Genomic DNA, 16,004 nt, shown 5'->3' with positions numbered 1-16,004 from the left:
GTAGACAAAATATCAAATATGTATAAATTCTTTCTTATCCCCATAATATTAAATACTATAATTTTGAATTATCTCAAAGCTTTTAATACTCAATTTTAATTATTTCTGGGTTTTGAGATACATTTATTCACTAAAAATAAACTATTTTATCATCCCACATAATTTTAGTTCACTGGCTAGTTCTACCAAATATTTAAAGAACTAATCCCAATCCTACACAGGCTCTTTCAGAAAATAGAGCAAAGAACATTTTCCAAGTCATTCTATGAGGCTACCATTGCCCTGATAAAGACATCAAAAGAAAACTACAGACTAATGTCCTGTATGAGCTTAGATGCACGAACCCTTAACAAAATATTAGCAAACTGAGTCCATCAATATACAAAAGGATCATGCAGTATGACCAAGTGGGATTTATCCCACATAATTCTGAAGGTTATCTTCCCATGTAATTTTGGGGATCACTCTACTCTTACATAATACAATTGAATTCTGGATATGTCTTATGGCTTTGTCTGTCTAGTCTGTCAAAACTTTAACATAAAGTCATTGTACTGACAGGAAACAATTATTGTTAGTATTAATGTCACAGGAAGCAGAAATATGGACAAGATGCAGAGGATGTTTAGCAAAGTCTCGGTTGGTGTCAGAGAATCAGGGATTCTGCTGCCTCTATACGGAGTATGATCTTGTGTCTGAGAAGAGGGCAATTATAATGGAACTCAGAAGGAGAGGGAATGGAATTGCCTCAAGTGAACTTCCGTGTCTATTTTAATAGGAAGGGGTGGGCAAGAAACCAAGAGGGGAGATAACCATCTCAGGGTAAAAGAGCAAGGCCAACCTAAGGAGGCTTTTCCTTTAGGACAATGTACTACAGCAATGACTATAGAGACCTCACCCACCTCTGTGCTTTAATCTGGGTAGATGCTTAACAAGGTCAGTTTCTCTTCCCTTTTGGGAAGAGAAATAATCATACCATATGGTAATTATATTTTACTTTCGTCTTTAATTAGGCCCTCAGAATCAGAATTAGGTTCCCTTTCACTACTTTGCAAATAAGCAGCACATCTGGCCAGCTCCCAAGAACTTGATGAGGGTCATAAATATTTCGCTGGCTGGACTAATTGTGGTTACTTTCATTCTCTCTCTGATAAGTTTCATTTCCTTCCATGAAACTTCATGAACTTCTGTGTGGTAAAGATGATGACAGCAAGTGGGATGGTCTAAGATTGTTATTTGCAGGCATTTGTGTTAAAATGAACATTGTGATGTGTCTTTTATGGTCAGCCCTACCATATACTAGTTCATGGAGAACAGTTCCAGGCTGCAGAGAACTGAAGGAAAATAAGAGATGATTCCTGCCTTTGTGTACCTGGCAATCCAGTTTGAGAATATAAAACATAATGCATATAATGTAACGTGGGACTATAAATAAATAGCTACCATTTATTGAGCAAGGACTAAAGGACGTACATTGTGTTTACACACACACACACACACACACACACACACACACTTTAATTCCCGCAAATACCTGGGAGAGGATCGCCTTCATTCCCATCCCCATTCCCTTTTAACTGATGAGAAAACTGAGGCTCAGAGAAATTGACTCCCCCAGGGTCACCCAGTTAGGAGGTGGTGAAATCAGGTTTTGAACCCAGGCAGAGAGTTCTCAGGACAAAAACAGCCTCAGTGAAGAATTGTAGTTAAGTTTCAAGGACTAAGAAATTTATACGTAGTTTTTCTGTGGCCTTGGGCAAGTTATTTCATTTATATATCTCATTTTCCTTATCTGCAAAATGGCTCCTTCTTCATCGGGTGGTTCAGAGCATGAATGAGATGGTGCACGCGAAGGCCTTAAGCACGTCCGAGTGTTTATAATAAAGGCTCATAAAGTCAACAAGCGAATTATAAATAAACTCCCATCACTGGTAACCCTCCAATCCCAGCATCTGCGATGATTGTAGGCCTCACTGTTTTTATTAAAACAAACAAAACCTGAGATCCAAAGGGAATCCAAAAATGGCCTCAACAGTTCCAGGGCTGCTGTACACTAACCTGCCCGCACTCTTTTCCTTAATTCCATCCAGCCTCGCAAGGGTTTGCGTTCTTTGGCATGTGAGGGGCGGGCCCACCACTTCGTGGGCACCCTGGGTTTAAGATTAGAGAAAGGAGAAGCAAAACCTCTCGCCGAGTGGCCTTTTCCCTTGGATGAGGCGGGCGCACGCCCAAGTCCCCTCCCCATCGGGGACCTCAGTGATAGACGAGACTGTGCGCGCTGCCCCCACCCCCGCCCCCATTCGGTCGCCGCAACTAGCCAGAAGTATACGGGGGCAGGGAGAAGGGAGTCTCCGCCGGCCTGTCCCCAACCGCCTCTCCTCTCCGCTCCACCCAGTCCAGGTCGCTCGCGGGCGCGGCCGCCGGGAGCTGGGGCGGGGGCGGGGCGCGGCCCCCCGGGCGCCGGGGGCGGGCGGAGCGTGACCGGGGGTCGGGCGGCGGGTTAAGAGCGCAGCGAGCGCGCCGGGGCCCCGCGAGCTCCCGGCCGCCGCACAGCAGCCCCGGCTCCCGCCGCCCGCGCAGGCGCCCGCGCCCCGCCGCCGCAGGAAGGAGCCGTCCGCGCCACCCGCACCATGCCCCGCATAGACGCGGACCTCAAGCTCGACTTCAAGGATGTCCTGCTGCGACCCAAGCGGAGCAGCCTCAAGAGCCGAGCCGAGGTGGGGGCCGTTCGGAAGTCGCAGTGGGGCTGGGATTTTTTCCGGGTGGCGTGCGGGAGGTGGGTGGAAGGGGTGGCACGGGGTCACCCTGCATGCTTTCCTGTGTGTCTGAGACTGGCGTGCTGCGCCCGCTTCCCTCTCCCCAACACCTGGGAAAGGGGAAGGCCAGCCGGTCCCCCGCCAGGCGTCTCTAAGGGCGGTGATCAAGGCGCCCAGCTCGGGCCTGAAATTCCAAAGACGTCCTCCCGGTTGGGTGGGCTGGGGGAAGTTTACCTTGAAACTTGACCGCCGACGAGCAAAGGTCAAGTGGCCTCTTGATTTAGGAAGAATGGGGGTAGGGGGCGCCCACGGGAAGAAAAGGAGACGATGGAGCCAGGGGAGAGAGGAAGAGAAAAACAACTACAGGTCCTTGTGGTTTTTGGCAGTGCCTCATAAGGCAGCAGGCTGAGAACTGCTGCTGCCTTAGCGTCAGGTCCAGCCTTGGCATTTCTTTAATAGGTCAGAAAAATCGGAGAACCCCAGGGCACAAGTTAAGAGTTTACTGAACTCAGGCGGCCTTGCGGGGAGTGGGGCTTGGGGACACTCTTTGGTACAGGACAGCCCGCAAACCCAACCCAGCCCTCGGGAAGCTGAACGCAGTGGGGTTCGAGCTTGGGGTTGGGGAGGTGGGGTTGAGGAGGTGGGGCAAACTGGAAGCCTCGGGCATTTTGCTGGTTCTGCACTGGCGAGCTCTAAGCCAAAGGAACAGGTGGAGACCGGGCTATTTCCAGTCCGCCTGGGGGTGGGGAGGTCAGCCCCTGAAGGATAAACTAGTTGCACGGAATGGCAGAGTCCCCTGGAGTGGTTTGCGCTGGTGACTGGACCTTTGCCTGGTCTGCTGAGAGCTGGAGAGTAAAGTGAGGAAACTGGACACGTCTGGAGCCTGGGGCCAAAGGAGTAAACAGGAGGAGGCTGAGCCAGCGTCCCAGCTCCACACACGCGACCATAAATAAATCGCCTCGGCAAAGAACTCTGCTGCCCACTCCAGGGCCAGGCCTAACTAACTGCAGTGCCTGGTGCTGCCAGCCGAGGGCTTGCTTGGATTAGGGAAGCTTCCTGCCTTGGCCAATCTAAAAACCAAGTCACCTTCTCTAAGCAGCAGTATTGGCTGGCAGGAGCCTCCAGGACTGGAAGAGTGGGGGAGGAATGATTAACCCTTATTACCCTAGATGGGATGACCCTGTGCCTGGCCTTCCTCATGTCCTTTCTGGTGTAAAGAGCGGGGCCACTCCTGGAACAAAAACAGTTGGGAAGGCAGGCCTGGGCCTGGGCCAGTACTTAAGGTTAGACTCAGACAAAATGTGGGGATTCTGGGCACAGTTATAGTTTGGTGATCTCAGTATTCTTTAGCTTTTCAAATGTATTTAGTAGAGAGAAACTTATTTTTCAGAAAAACTGTATACTCAAAAGAAGGGTATATTAGATGTATTTTCTGGACCAGAAAACATCTTGAGAAGGTAAGAGATTTATGTAATAGAATGAATTATTCCTTCCTGGGGAATAGTAAGCCGTCATAACAACGATGTCATGGAACACTTGTTTTCACAATTTGGGCTGACTGCAACTATTAATGTTGCCTCAGCTTCCAGTGGCACCTTGCAACCTACATGTACACATTGCAGTGAGAACTAGGTGCCCTTGAGAAATGTTTTCCATATCTTCGCTTTTGTGAGATTTTGCCAGCCCTGTGCCTAGAGACCTGAGTTAACTGGTGTTGCCTTTCCAATTGGTTCCATCATGGTTTAGCTCTCTGGTGCACGTGGCTGCTGCCCGGCTGGCCACCCCCGTAATCTGACTTTACTTGCCTCAATAGTGTTGAGGGATCTAGTTAGGCTTCTCTCATCTTCTCTGTTAATGGTTTCTCGGTTTGCTTGTTGATGCCTGAAATTTTTTGTAGGCGGATAAAAACTTTTCATTGCACAATCAGAAGCTGAAAATGTCTGCACCCTGGCAGAAGTAATGCCTAGATGCAAGTTGGAAACTAAACAGTAGGTGACTGACATTGAGCCTAAACAGAGCAGGTTTGAGTGGAGCCAGGAGAGAGAACCTGCACCATGGGAGTAGAGTCTGGCAGGGGAAGGAGAGTTTTGACTGTTGATGAATAGGCTTTATCACTGTGACATTTTGCTAAGAGCCCGGCCTGAATATAGGCAGTGAACAGAAAATGGAGAGAAAAAGAGTGATCTACTCAGAAGTTTCAGTAGTCCTGCAGGGACATTCCTGCAAGCCTCACACAAATGAACATGAACGAAGTGAATTTGAGGTCAACTCCCAGAGGCAAAGAGTACAGGAAGAGGTGACCCAGGTGGCCTTAGCATGAGTTCCCCAGGGAGGCAGTCATCTCTCAAATATCCAGCCCCTGGTACAGAAGAATGAAGTGCCACAGGGTTATGTGGGGACATTTGGATAATCTTTTCAGAGGAGGTACCATTTTTGTTGATTGAGACATGACCTTTGTTTTTATCTGATGCTCTGGGAAGCTTAAGTTATTCCTTGCCTCCCTGAGCGCTTTCTTCCTTGAGACCCATTCCTGGATCTAACATCCCACCCTAGTCATTAAGCTAGTAAGAATTTTTTTTTAAACTTATTAATACAACTCTAACTTTGGAAGTTGGGCATTGAAGAGAGTTGCAGCAAATTGCCCACTTTGTCCTAGGACAGAGAAGACACGCTGGATGTTCAGTCTGCTTAAAACTCTGTAGCGATTTTTTCACCAGTGCGCTGTTGAGAAGAGTTCTGGTCCAGCTTTTACAATCGCAACAGGTTGGGCTGAGGGGGATGAGAGCAGAGCGGCAGAGTGGAGAGAATCGTGGGCTGGGAAAAGGAGACCTGCCACTAATTATTCCCTTACCTCTGCCTCTGAGTTAGTTTCCTTGGGTTGCTGTAATAAAGTACCACAAACTGGGTGGCCTAAGCAAGAAGAATTATTGTCTCAGTTCTGGAAGCTGGAAGTTTCAGATCAAGATGTCAGCAAGGTTGGTTCCTTCCGAGGACTGTCAGGGAGAATCTGTTCCTTGCCTTTCTCCTAACTTCTGCTGGCTTCCTGGCAAACTTTGATGTTCCTCGGCTTATGGATGCGTGACTCCAAACTCTGCCTTCATCTCCACGTGACATTCTCCCTATGTGTGTATCTGTGTCCTGATTTCCCCTTTTTGTAAGGATAGCAGTCATATTGGACTAGGGCCCATGCTAATGACCTCATCTTAACTTGATCATCTGCAAAGACCCTGTTTCTAAATAAGGTCACATTCACAGGGACTGCAGGCTAGGACTTAGACATCTTTTTGGGGGCAGACACAATTCAACCTGTAAGAGCCTCTAAATTTTGCTCTGTAAAATTAGAGGGTTTGACTAGACTTGTTCTTAGTCATGAATCCATCAGGATTGCCTAGGGAAACACTCCAAAACACACACATTGTTTCCAACACAGAGGTGGTGATTCATGAAGTTTGGGGCGGCCCGAGCTTGTGTATTTTGGAATTTACTTCTCAGAGGATTCTGATGTGCACACGGGTGTGCTGGACTGGCCTCTGAAGCCCTTTCCATTTGTGGAAGCCTTCGGCTCGGCTCGCTGGGAATGGCCCGCTGGGAATGCCACCGTGGGGCAGCCGCTCAGAAGCCCAAAAACTGGAGGGGAGGCTTCTGGGGGTCGAATCCACATTTCAGAGGGCTGGGCTGGGGCCCCCCCAAGCACTGAACTGCAAAAAGCTGGGGCCAGAACACAGTATCCTTATTATCTGTTGGCTATGCAATAGTTTATTCCACACCTTTTAAGCTACTAGGACTACAAAGATGAATGATTGTTTCTGTACTCGGAGTGTCGAGACAGATAACGCACAATCTGTATAAGAAAAGAATTGTGGCCAGGTGGGTGCAGTGGCTCGCACCTGTAATCCTAGCACTTTGGGAGGCCCAGGTAGGAGGATCGATTGAGATCACGCATTTGAGACCAGCCTGAGCAAGAGTGAGACCCCGTCTCTACAAAAAATAGAAAAATTACCTGGGCGTGGTGGCGTGCACCTGTAGTCCCAGCTACTCGGGAGGCTGAGGCAGGAGGATGGCTTGAGCCTAGGAGTTTGAGGTTATAGTGAGCTACGTTGACGCCACTGCACTCCAGCCTTGGGTGACAGAGAGAGACCCTGTCTCAAAAAATAAAAATAAATAAATAAAAAGAATTGCTTTACCTGGTACTGTCCGTAGATCCAGGGAAAAGGGTCCCTGTCCTGGGCCCTAGTTCTGCTCCCCTGATTACACCCCTCCTCACTGGGCAAGGCCTGTGGGCCGTTTTTTCTAGGCTGTGCTCTATGTACTCAGAATCCTCTATCCCTCCCCGAGTGACTGTGAGCTGATTCTCAGGCCTGCGTGGGTCTGCCACTTCCCCAGGTACTTTTTTCCAAGTACCAGCCATACTGCTGGTGTGCGCACCTCTGACCCCAGAGAGTGGCCAGGTGGCAGCCCCTCATGGGAATGTGTGTGGGTGTCCGTGTGTGTATACATAAGGATATGGGTGGGTGTGGACTGGGGGCCAGGGCCTGTTCCCCCTGCCACTTGTTCTGGTGTCTTCCTGACCTTGAATGAAATTGTTTTTGTTAGGGTAGGAGGGTAGAACATATTTTATGTAGTGGTTTGTTAGTGTGATGCATAGCATTGAATTATTTAGGAATGTGGTAGGTGGGCTTCCATTTGTACTTCTCAGCCCCTAAAATGTTGGGTTGTAAGGCTGAGTAATGAAGTTGTGTTAGAGATCAGCAGAAACGTGTGGTTTGAGGTCCTGGAGGGGACTTTGTTACTTTATGTTCCCTGTCAAGTGAGGCTTAGAGTGGGAATTTGGAGGTGCTATATTTGGTGCACTGGCCAGCTGTGCCAGGTTAAATGCCAAGTTTTGTTCCTGGGAGGTTGGAATATTTAAAATATTTATCTCTCTTATTGAACGACTGGTCTGGTATGTGTATATGTGTGTGTGTCTGGGTGGATAAGGTTGGGGGAGATAATTTTATTTGTCATTCTTAGAATTAAGGATGGGGAAGAGCTAGCTACCTTATAGAGAAAACTAGAAATGACAGGAAGAGTTCACTGTCATGCCCTTTTCCATGAAAAGCTCTGTGTCTTGTGTCCTGCTGCTAGGTTTTGGAGTGCCAGGAAAAACCCATTGTGATCTCAGCCGGTGCGGAGTGTAGCAGCTAGCCCCATGCCTGCTGGAGGAGTGTTAGAGTAATTTGCGACGGAGAAATTCTGATTGTTTCAAGCCTGTGAAGCCAAAATGTTAGAGAGCCATTAGCTGCGCAGAAGGTTGCAACAGACCCCTTAAGTTACCTTTCAGATTGTCACTGTAATGTGCTTTGCTGAAGCAGAACCAAGAATCATCAGGAAGGAAGCGGAGAAATGGATGAGCCACCACATATGTTCATGCAGTTATAGCATCTCATTTTCCCTTATTGATTGTTGCCTAAGGCCAGGGTGATCTTTTCATGACATCATTTGCCCAGGACGCCTACTCAACATGGAGCCCTGTGTGGAGAAGGAAGAAAAATGAAAAGGCTAAAGGGCCTGAGATGTCCTGTGGCGTTTTCTGAGTTGCTGCTGATTACAAAATGAAAGTTGTCTCAAATGAAAAGGAAAATAAAAGGATCTAGATAAACACTGGTGGAAAACGATCATTGCTGGTGTATTCATGAAGCCAGAATTAATATTCTAGATTATTTCAGAAGCATAAGGTTCACGCTCATGTTTCTCCTGCTGGTTCACCCTGGGTAAGCACCCACTTCCAGTCTGTATCCATCAGGGTCCAGCAAAGAAACAGACAATGCTGGATATCTAAAACAGGGAATTTGATGCAGCGCATCCTGACATAGCTGAGATGCCAAATGGGATATTGAGGCACCCCAGAGATCGCAGCAGCAAGATGCCACCCCTATCTTAGGGTCAGAGGGAGGAGACGGTGTTCCTAGAGCCCAGGGAGGGACTGGGCTCTCTTAGGCAAAGCTGGAACCAGGAATACGGAGGCCTCTCCGGCCAGAGGATCGGAGCCTTGGAGAAGCAGCCCAAGGCAGAGAGTTTCCTCGTTTCTCACCCTGTGTCCTCCATTGGCCAAACCCAACCAAAAATGAACTTGAGAAGTGGAGCCTGGAGGGGGTGGCCTTCTTGTGATAAGAGCAGGCTGAGGACGATCTGTAGGCAAACAGGATGGGGTCTGCCTTGGGTCAAAGAAGCACTTCTGACTGTGCCAGCACTTGGTGAGGGCCTGGCCCTGGCACCCTGCTTGTGCTAAGCCCACCCTCACAGCTGAGCTATTGTCCTGGATTCCTGATCGCAAGGTTAGTCATACATGCCCTGATCTTGAAGTTGCAGTGGAATCCGAGTGCCCTCCCTCCAGCTGTCTGCACGTGGAAGGAACAAGTGTTTATGTGCGGGAACATATGGTTGCAATTTACTTCCCCCCAGCTGTTTGAAAGGCGCTCATAACTAAACAGCCGTGCTAAAGGATTAATTTAATGGTTTGGAGCTAGCTGCAGGGTGAGTTGGAGTGTGGCTTTAGGTGAAAGGTAAGTGAGGGGATTGTGGCCAGGAGCGGGAGGTGGGGAAGAGTGGAGTAGATTTTCCCAGAAGGGGAATGGTCCTTCCAGTGCTTAGAAGTGGGGAAAAGGTAAGATGTATGTGGGCGTTCAGTGCTGGGGATAGAAGGTGGCACTGGGATTGGAGAGGCGAGGGAGGAGCAGAGAGCTTCTGATCCGGAGGCTTGTCTTGATGGCGGATTTCCAGTGCCTTGTGCTGGTGCAGGAGGAGGGTGAGGAATCCATCTCACTTTTGCACCTGAACACAGCACGCTACTTGATTTCCTCAGGGACTCTGCTGACTTTGGAGCACCTGGCCCAAGCCCTAGGAGAATCCAGGGGCCAAGGATCAGACACTTGTTTTGTGTTCTTCCCACTTCTCCAAACTGCAGAAATTCTGCACATATCACATAAGGGCAAAGCACTCATTTCTTTCCCCTTTTTGCCAACAGGTGGATCTCGAGCGCACCTTCACGTTTCGGAACTCAAAGCAGACCTACTCAGGGATTCCCATCATTGTGGCCAACATGGACACTGTGGGGACATTTGAGATGGCAGCTGTGATGTCACAGGTGAAGTGGTGTGCTATTTTTTTTTCCTTTGCCACTCGCAATATGGACAGGTTGTCAGGAGCCCACCTCGGACTTGTTCAGACATAGGGAAGAGGAGAAAAGTGAGACTCTCTGGGCCATTCTCTGTTCTGAGTCTGATTGATGTTGGAGACACTCCCTCTTTAATCAGAAAATTGATGGTGTCTGGACTTTGTATTCAGTGAGATGCTCTAGATCTGCCTCTGTTTTTGCTGGGAAACTGCCCGTGGTGGTTTTAGAAATTAGAGATACAAAAAGAAGTTAGACAACATCACGAGTACCATATTATAGATGAGTGACATCACATTTAAAATTAAGACAGAGCTGCTTTGTATGCAGTCTGTTCTGTAGCATTTATCACGTATTAATATGGAATACATTTATCGACCACTTAGGTGCCAAACACTGCATATAACGTATCTCTTGATCCTTGACACAACTCCACAAGGTAGGTCCTTTTGCAGATGAGGAAACTGAGGCAGAGAGAGGGAGAGGAGGGGCAACTTGCCCCAGGCCCTCAGCCAGGTAGAGGGAGAGTCAGGATTCAAACCCAAACTGACTCCAGAATCTAAAGGATTTACCTCTCAACTGAAATTGACAGATCACAGTGTAAGCTCAAGATCTCTTTTAGCGAAACTACCAGTGTGATTTTCTATAAAGTGAGTAGCTAGTATCCTGGCATTGGGAAAAATAAAGGAAGAGCCATTTGTGGGCTGGACCTTTGTCTCACGCAGCTATGTCTGAGGTGCAGAGCCTCTTACACACCCTAGATGTGAAACGTTTTCTGCTGGTGCACACAGGGGCTCTGTGTCTATTTCTGTTGATAATGCCTGCCAAGTGAAAAGATAAATCCAATTAGTCGAAAGAGCTTCTCACTGTGGGCAGCAGGTCTAACCACAGGAGGTGCTGGGATTCATTATTAGCTAGTGATTCGAAGGAAAAGATTCTCAAATAAATTATGAGCTCCAAAAATGGAGAAGGGTCGTCTGTCTCACTCCATGATCTGTTGTATTGTCTGTGAGACCTCAGCCCCTACTGAGCTTGGGGCCAGAGGCTAATAAATTAATTGCTAAAGGAACTCCTTTTTTTCTTGCTCTGTTCTGTCATCAGCCATTGCTACTAATGAATTATGTATTTGTGTAAGAGTGGAGGGCATCAGGGGCATTAAATAGCCAGGTTAATTCACAAGTCAGATCATTAGTCCCTGAAAAACCTAGAACTTTGCTAGGCTCTTCCCGTTTTCACAGACTATTGGGGAAAGTCTCCCCAGTAACGAGATAGTGTACCCTGGTGTGGATAACCATGAATAACTATGAATAACTATGAACTTTCTATTTCCGGGATCCACAGAGTCAGTGTAAGTTAATAGAGTTTTAGAATGAGAAGCTGGAAATTGTAGGTGGAGAGAGGCAGCCCCAGAGAAGTTAGGTGAAAGGACTTTGTCACCAGGGAAGGAGCCCGAGCTCCGAAGTCAGAGCCAGGTTTGACCCTGGTCCTCCTCTCTTCCTAGCCAAGCAGTGCTTACATTTTGTGAATTTAAATTTCTTAGGCTCCGTTTCTGCCCATGAAGCTAATAATACTGTTTAAAGTTGTTCTGAGAATGAAATTATGTATGCAGAGGGCTGGCACAAAGCAGGCAATAGATGCTGGGTCGATAGTCATAGATTTAGGGTTCTAATTTATATAATTCCCTCCCTCAAGAATACCAGCTGACCGATGGGTTTAGCTTTTAGCAAGAAGTGTTCTGGCTGTGAACACAAGGAAAAGCTTTCAGGTGTAAGGTGAGGTTCTTCAGCATTGGTTAAACAAAAGTTCGTCATAGGATGGCCCTGCTCCTGCACAGGGGACCTGCTGCATGCTTTTCTTTTTTGACCATCTGTGCTGCTTTTGGCCTAACTCAGGTGTGGGCCTGAGCCATGTGGGCTGGGGCAGGGGTCTGGGAACTCTTCCTTTATCCCTCCTCTGCCTCCTAGCAGAGGCTCCCAAATCCTGAATGCAGTGTTGTCTCAGATTGGGGTGGGGAAAGATTGCACCTTTGTCTGTTTTTTGGCTCCTAGGAGGAGCATATTCGAAGCAAATTAGGAGTGAATGGCAGGAACACCAGGAATACCTGATGCCTTTGTCTTGTTGGATGCCACCTCCAAGTGGAGGTTGGGAGGGAGGGCTCACTTGGTTTCTCATCCTAATGATGCTGCTTTATTTTCTAGCACTCAATGTTTACAGCAATTCATAAGCATTACACCCTGGATGACTGGAAGCTCTTTGCCTCAAATCACCCAGAATGCCTGCAGGTAAGACTACAGTCTGGATGTAAAATAACAAGTGTTGCAGGGGGAAAAAATCTTCAGGTTTGTCAAGAGGATTTGATTCAGCGGTAGACGGACATGCAGAGTTCAGGGTTTCTCTAGCCCTGTGTCCCTGCCAGGGATTTGCTGAGGAAACCTGTTCTGCATCGTATTATGAAAATGCTAGGATTTAGCTGTGTGCAATATCTGTGCTTTCCCTTGAAAGGTAAAGTGTTGTATCTCCAGAGCTTGGGGAAGACCCGTGTTTCCTGCCAGGTTTTTCAAAGTGGATCTAGTCTGAACGTGTCTTTTGGCTGTAGATAAAACAACTGAGTATAACAAGTTGTTTTGGAGTTGAGTAAAACTATATGCCCACTAGGCAGTCATCGAAAAGACAGATAATAAGTGTTGTCAAGGGTGTGGAGAAAGTGGAACCCTCATACATTGCTAATGGTAATGGAAAATGGTGCAGCTGCTTTGGCAGACAATTTGGCTGTTCCTCAAAAGGTTAAATATAAGAGTTACCCTATGACCCAGCAGTTTCATTTCTGCATATATATCTAACAGAAATTCAAACATGTCCACACAAAAACTTGTTCACGAATGTTCATAGCAGCATTATTCATGATATCCCCAAAGTTGAAACAACCCCAATGTCCATCAGCGGATGAATGGATCCACAAAATGTGGTTATCCGTACAATGGAATATTATCCAGCCATAAAAAGGAATGAAGTTCTGATACATGCTACCACATGGATAAGCCTCGAACATTTTGCTATATGAAAAAGCCAGACACCAAAGACCACATATGTGATTCCATTTATATGAAATGTCCAGAATAGGCAAATCTATAGAGTCATGAAACAGGTTAGTGTTGCTGAGGCTTGGGGGGGTGGTTAAGAGATGAAGGAATATTTTGGGGGGGGCCATGAAAATGTTCTAAAATTGATTGTGACTGTTAGACAACTCTGCGAATATACTAAAAATCATCGAATTATGCACTTCAGGTGAATTGTGTGGTATGTTATTGTATCTCAGTAAAACTATTTAATAAAAAGAGAGATTTATTTTTTTGAGATAGAGTCTCACTCTGTTGCCCAGGCTATGCTGTGGCATCAGCTTAGTTCACTGCAACCTCAAACTCCTGGGCTTAACTGATCCTCCTGCCTCAGCCTCCCAAGTAGCTGGGACTACAGGCACACGCCACCACGCCTGGCTAATTTTTTCTGTATTTAGTAGAGATGGGGTCTCATTCTTGCTCAGGCTGGTCTTGAACTCCTGAGCTCAAGCAATCCTCCCGCCTCGGCCTCCCGCCTCCTAGCTAGGATTATAGGCATGAGCCAATGAGCCCAGCCAAAAAGAGACATTTTTGAAACAACAATAAAAAGCATTGTGACAACATGCCTGAATTTCCTCCTGACACGTTCGGGGGAGCCCAAAGCTGGCAGACAGGTCTGTCTGGGTTAGGGCTGATTTTCCATAATCAGATCATTTGCGATTGGAAAATGACTTCGTATCTTACTGTTTTTGAGGTTTCACTGCCTTTTTGTTTCTGCTATTGTGACTATGCTTTAATTGTGCATAGATTTTGATCACTGTGAAGGTGGTTTTGGAGACAAAATAATTCTGACTCAATAATAAGTCCTTCATTTCTGCCACGTTATGTTCAAATGAATTATACTTGTTTTCACTTTCTTCTCCTTTTCCCTATGATTTGGGAGCAATGATTTTCTTTTTTCTCTTTGATCATACCTCTTTTGGATTTCTTTAAATGAGTTTTTGGCAATGTGTTGTTAATTGGAGAAGGGAGGCCTTCTTTGCCAAATGTGGTCATGTGATTTATGACCCCACCCCCACCCCCACCCAATAAAAGGCTAATTAAAAGGGAAAATTTTAAAAACTTAGTAGCACTGAGAGGAATGAACCAATTTCGAGTTCCCAGTGTCAGACGTTAACAGAAATGAACAGTAAAGTAAAAAGGGTAGCAAAACTCTAGTGGGAGGGGAAGAACGTGTGGATCCCACTGGCACAGGGAGAACCGTGAGCCACGAGGCCAGGGTGTGAGTGCACAGAGAAATCTGGTGTAAGTATGTATCATGTCAGCAGTCAGCTCACACCCAGTGTCTGGGCTGTAGCTACATTGTTGTGGTGTTGGGGAATAACATAAAGGATATTAAGACATTAATATGTTCCTCATTTGTGGCTAAAGGTTTAGAGATAAGAGTTGAAATATAAATATTCTCATAGAAGGTGACATGCTGACTCTGGGCACAGCTTATGGCTTAGTTTCACTAAGGCTTAAATTATTGAAAACAAGTTCTTTCCCAAAGAGCAAATGTTCGAGAAGGCGGAGGCCTAGGGTCAAGGGCACCGGTGCTGCAGAGGTGAGGGGGGTGGGTATCACAGAGTGGGGTGTGGTGGCTTCAGGTTTAAACAGGTTCAAGTGCAGTTGTGAAAGATCATGTTGGGCTTGTTTGTCTTACACCTTGGGAACTTTTGCCCATTTACAGGAAAACAGGTTAACTAACTTCTTTGTACAGGTTAAGATTTAACAGATGGGTTAACCTCTTTGTACAGGTTAAGATTTGCATGTCGTGCTAGTATTTTGTTGGGAGTGAAAATAAAAACAGGAATGAGTTTATCGGGGAGTTTTAGCCAACTTCCCCTCTCCTCTTCTCTCCCAGCGAGGTGCTCAGGGTGAAGGCCAACAGCGTGTTGGAGTGAGGAAGCCGGAGTTGACTGGCCAACCCTCATTCTTCCCGGGGCTCTTCCCAACTTTCCCTCGTTGTGCTTCCTTGAGTTTCCATGGTTTGACACATTCACACCAGTAGCGCCACAGAGCTCAGAGTTCCACAGAGACAGCTTGAGGAAATGAATAGAAGCCGAGGATAAGATTTCCTGAATATTTAAGAATCTGTTTACTGGAAAGATTTTGTGGCTGAGGTCTGGGTTTAAGGACATATAGAGTTCAATGGTGTGAATCAAAGTTTAGATAATTTGATGAATGAATCTCCTTTGCCCCTCCTGTTGCCTGTCTCTTGAGCAGGTGTCCTGTGTATTTGATCCGGGTTGACCTCAAAGGGTGACTGTACCGTCCTGAAAGTAGGCACAGGGCCAGAGGCAGGGTCTGACTCGTGAATGCTACTGTTCATGTCTGTGCTCCCTGGTTTATTTTGGTACAGCATGTAGCCGTGAGTTCGGGCAGCGGGCAGAACGATCTGGAAAAGATGACCAGCATCCTGGAAACTGTGCCACAGATTAAGTTTATTTGTCTGGATGTGGCTAACGGGTATTCGGAACATTTTGTGGAATTCGTGAAACTCGTCCGTGCCAAATTTCCCGAACACACCATTATGGTAGGTACGGTGGAACAGTTTTAAGATGGGGATGCAAAGAGGTTGTTCAGTGTGTTGGGGGAGCTGCCTTCTCTTCAGGGCTTTTAGTGCCTCTTTAGCCAAAGACTGGCGGAGAATCAAAGGCTAGGCCACTGCTGTCTATGGGAGATCGGAAAACTAGCTTTCCTCTGTAAAAAATAAAATCCCGATCAACATCTTAGGATGTTGGCTCCTTATTTTTACTAAATACCATAAAATGTTTCCTACCATGTGATACCTTTTAAAAAGGCCTGTGTTACTCCTTAACAAAGAGTATAATTGAACATGTGACTAGATTTCAGTGTAACATATTTAGGTCTTCTGTGTCCTACCCCTATTGCCAGTAGAAAACTCCGCTCTAGGAGTTGGAATCCACAATAAGAAAATTTCACAATAGTCCACTATTGATGGCAAATCAGTCACTGTGGTATTTGATCTAGGAGTTT

General features: G+C 46.7%; 1 protein-coding gene across 2 annotated transcripts in view; it reads left to right on the top strand.

Moving 5' to 3' along the window:
- Positions 1-2,529: 2,529 nt before the first annotated feature.
- The window catches only part of GMPR (guanosine monophosphate reductase), a 47,948-nt gene continuing 34,473 nt past the window's right edge, over positions 2,530-16,004 (top strand). The window contains exons 1-4 of one of the 2 annotated variants that reach the window (XM_012643256.1): positions 2,530-2,717; positions 9,760-9,879; positions 12,105-12,188; positions 15,367-15,540. In XM_012643256.1, the coding sequence (XP_012498710.1) occupies positions 2,631-2,717; positions 9,760-9,879; positions 12,105-12,188; positions 15,367-15,540 (465 nt within the window). In that variant the 5' untranslated portion in view covers positions 2,530-2,630. The remainder of the gene's footprint in view (positions 2,718-9,759; positions 9,880-12,104; positions 12,189-15,366; positions 15,541-16,004) is intronic. The other variant, XM_012643257.1, reaches the window with a different exon arrangement.

This window comes from Propithecus coquereli, unplaced genomic scaffold (assembly GCF_000956105.1).
Source record: "Propithecus coquereli isolate 6110/MARCELLA unplaced genomic scaffold, Pcoq_1.0 Scaffold194, whole genome shotgun sequence".
Lineage (NCBI taxonomy): Eukaryota > Metazoa > Chordata > Mammalia > Primates > Indriidae > Propithecus > Propithecus coquereli.
This window is presented reverse-complemented; position numbering and strand designations above follow the sequence as displayed.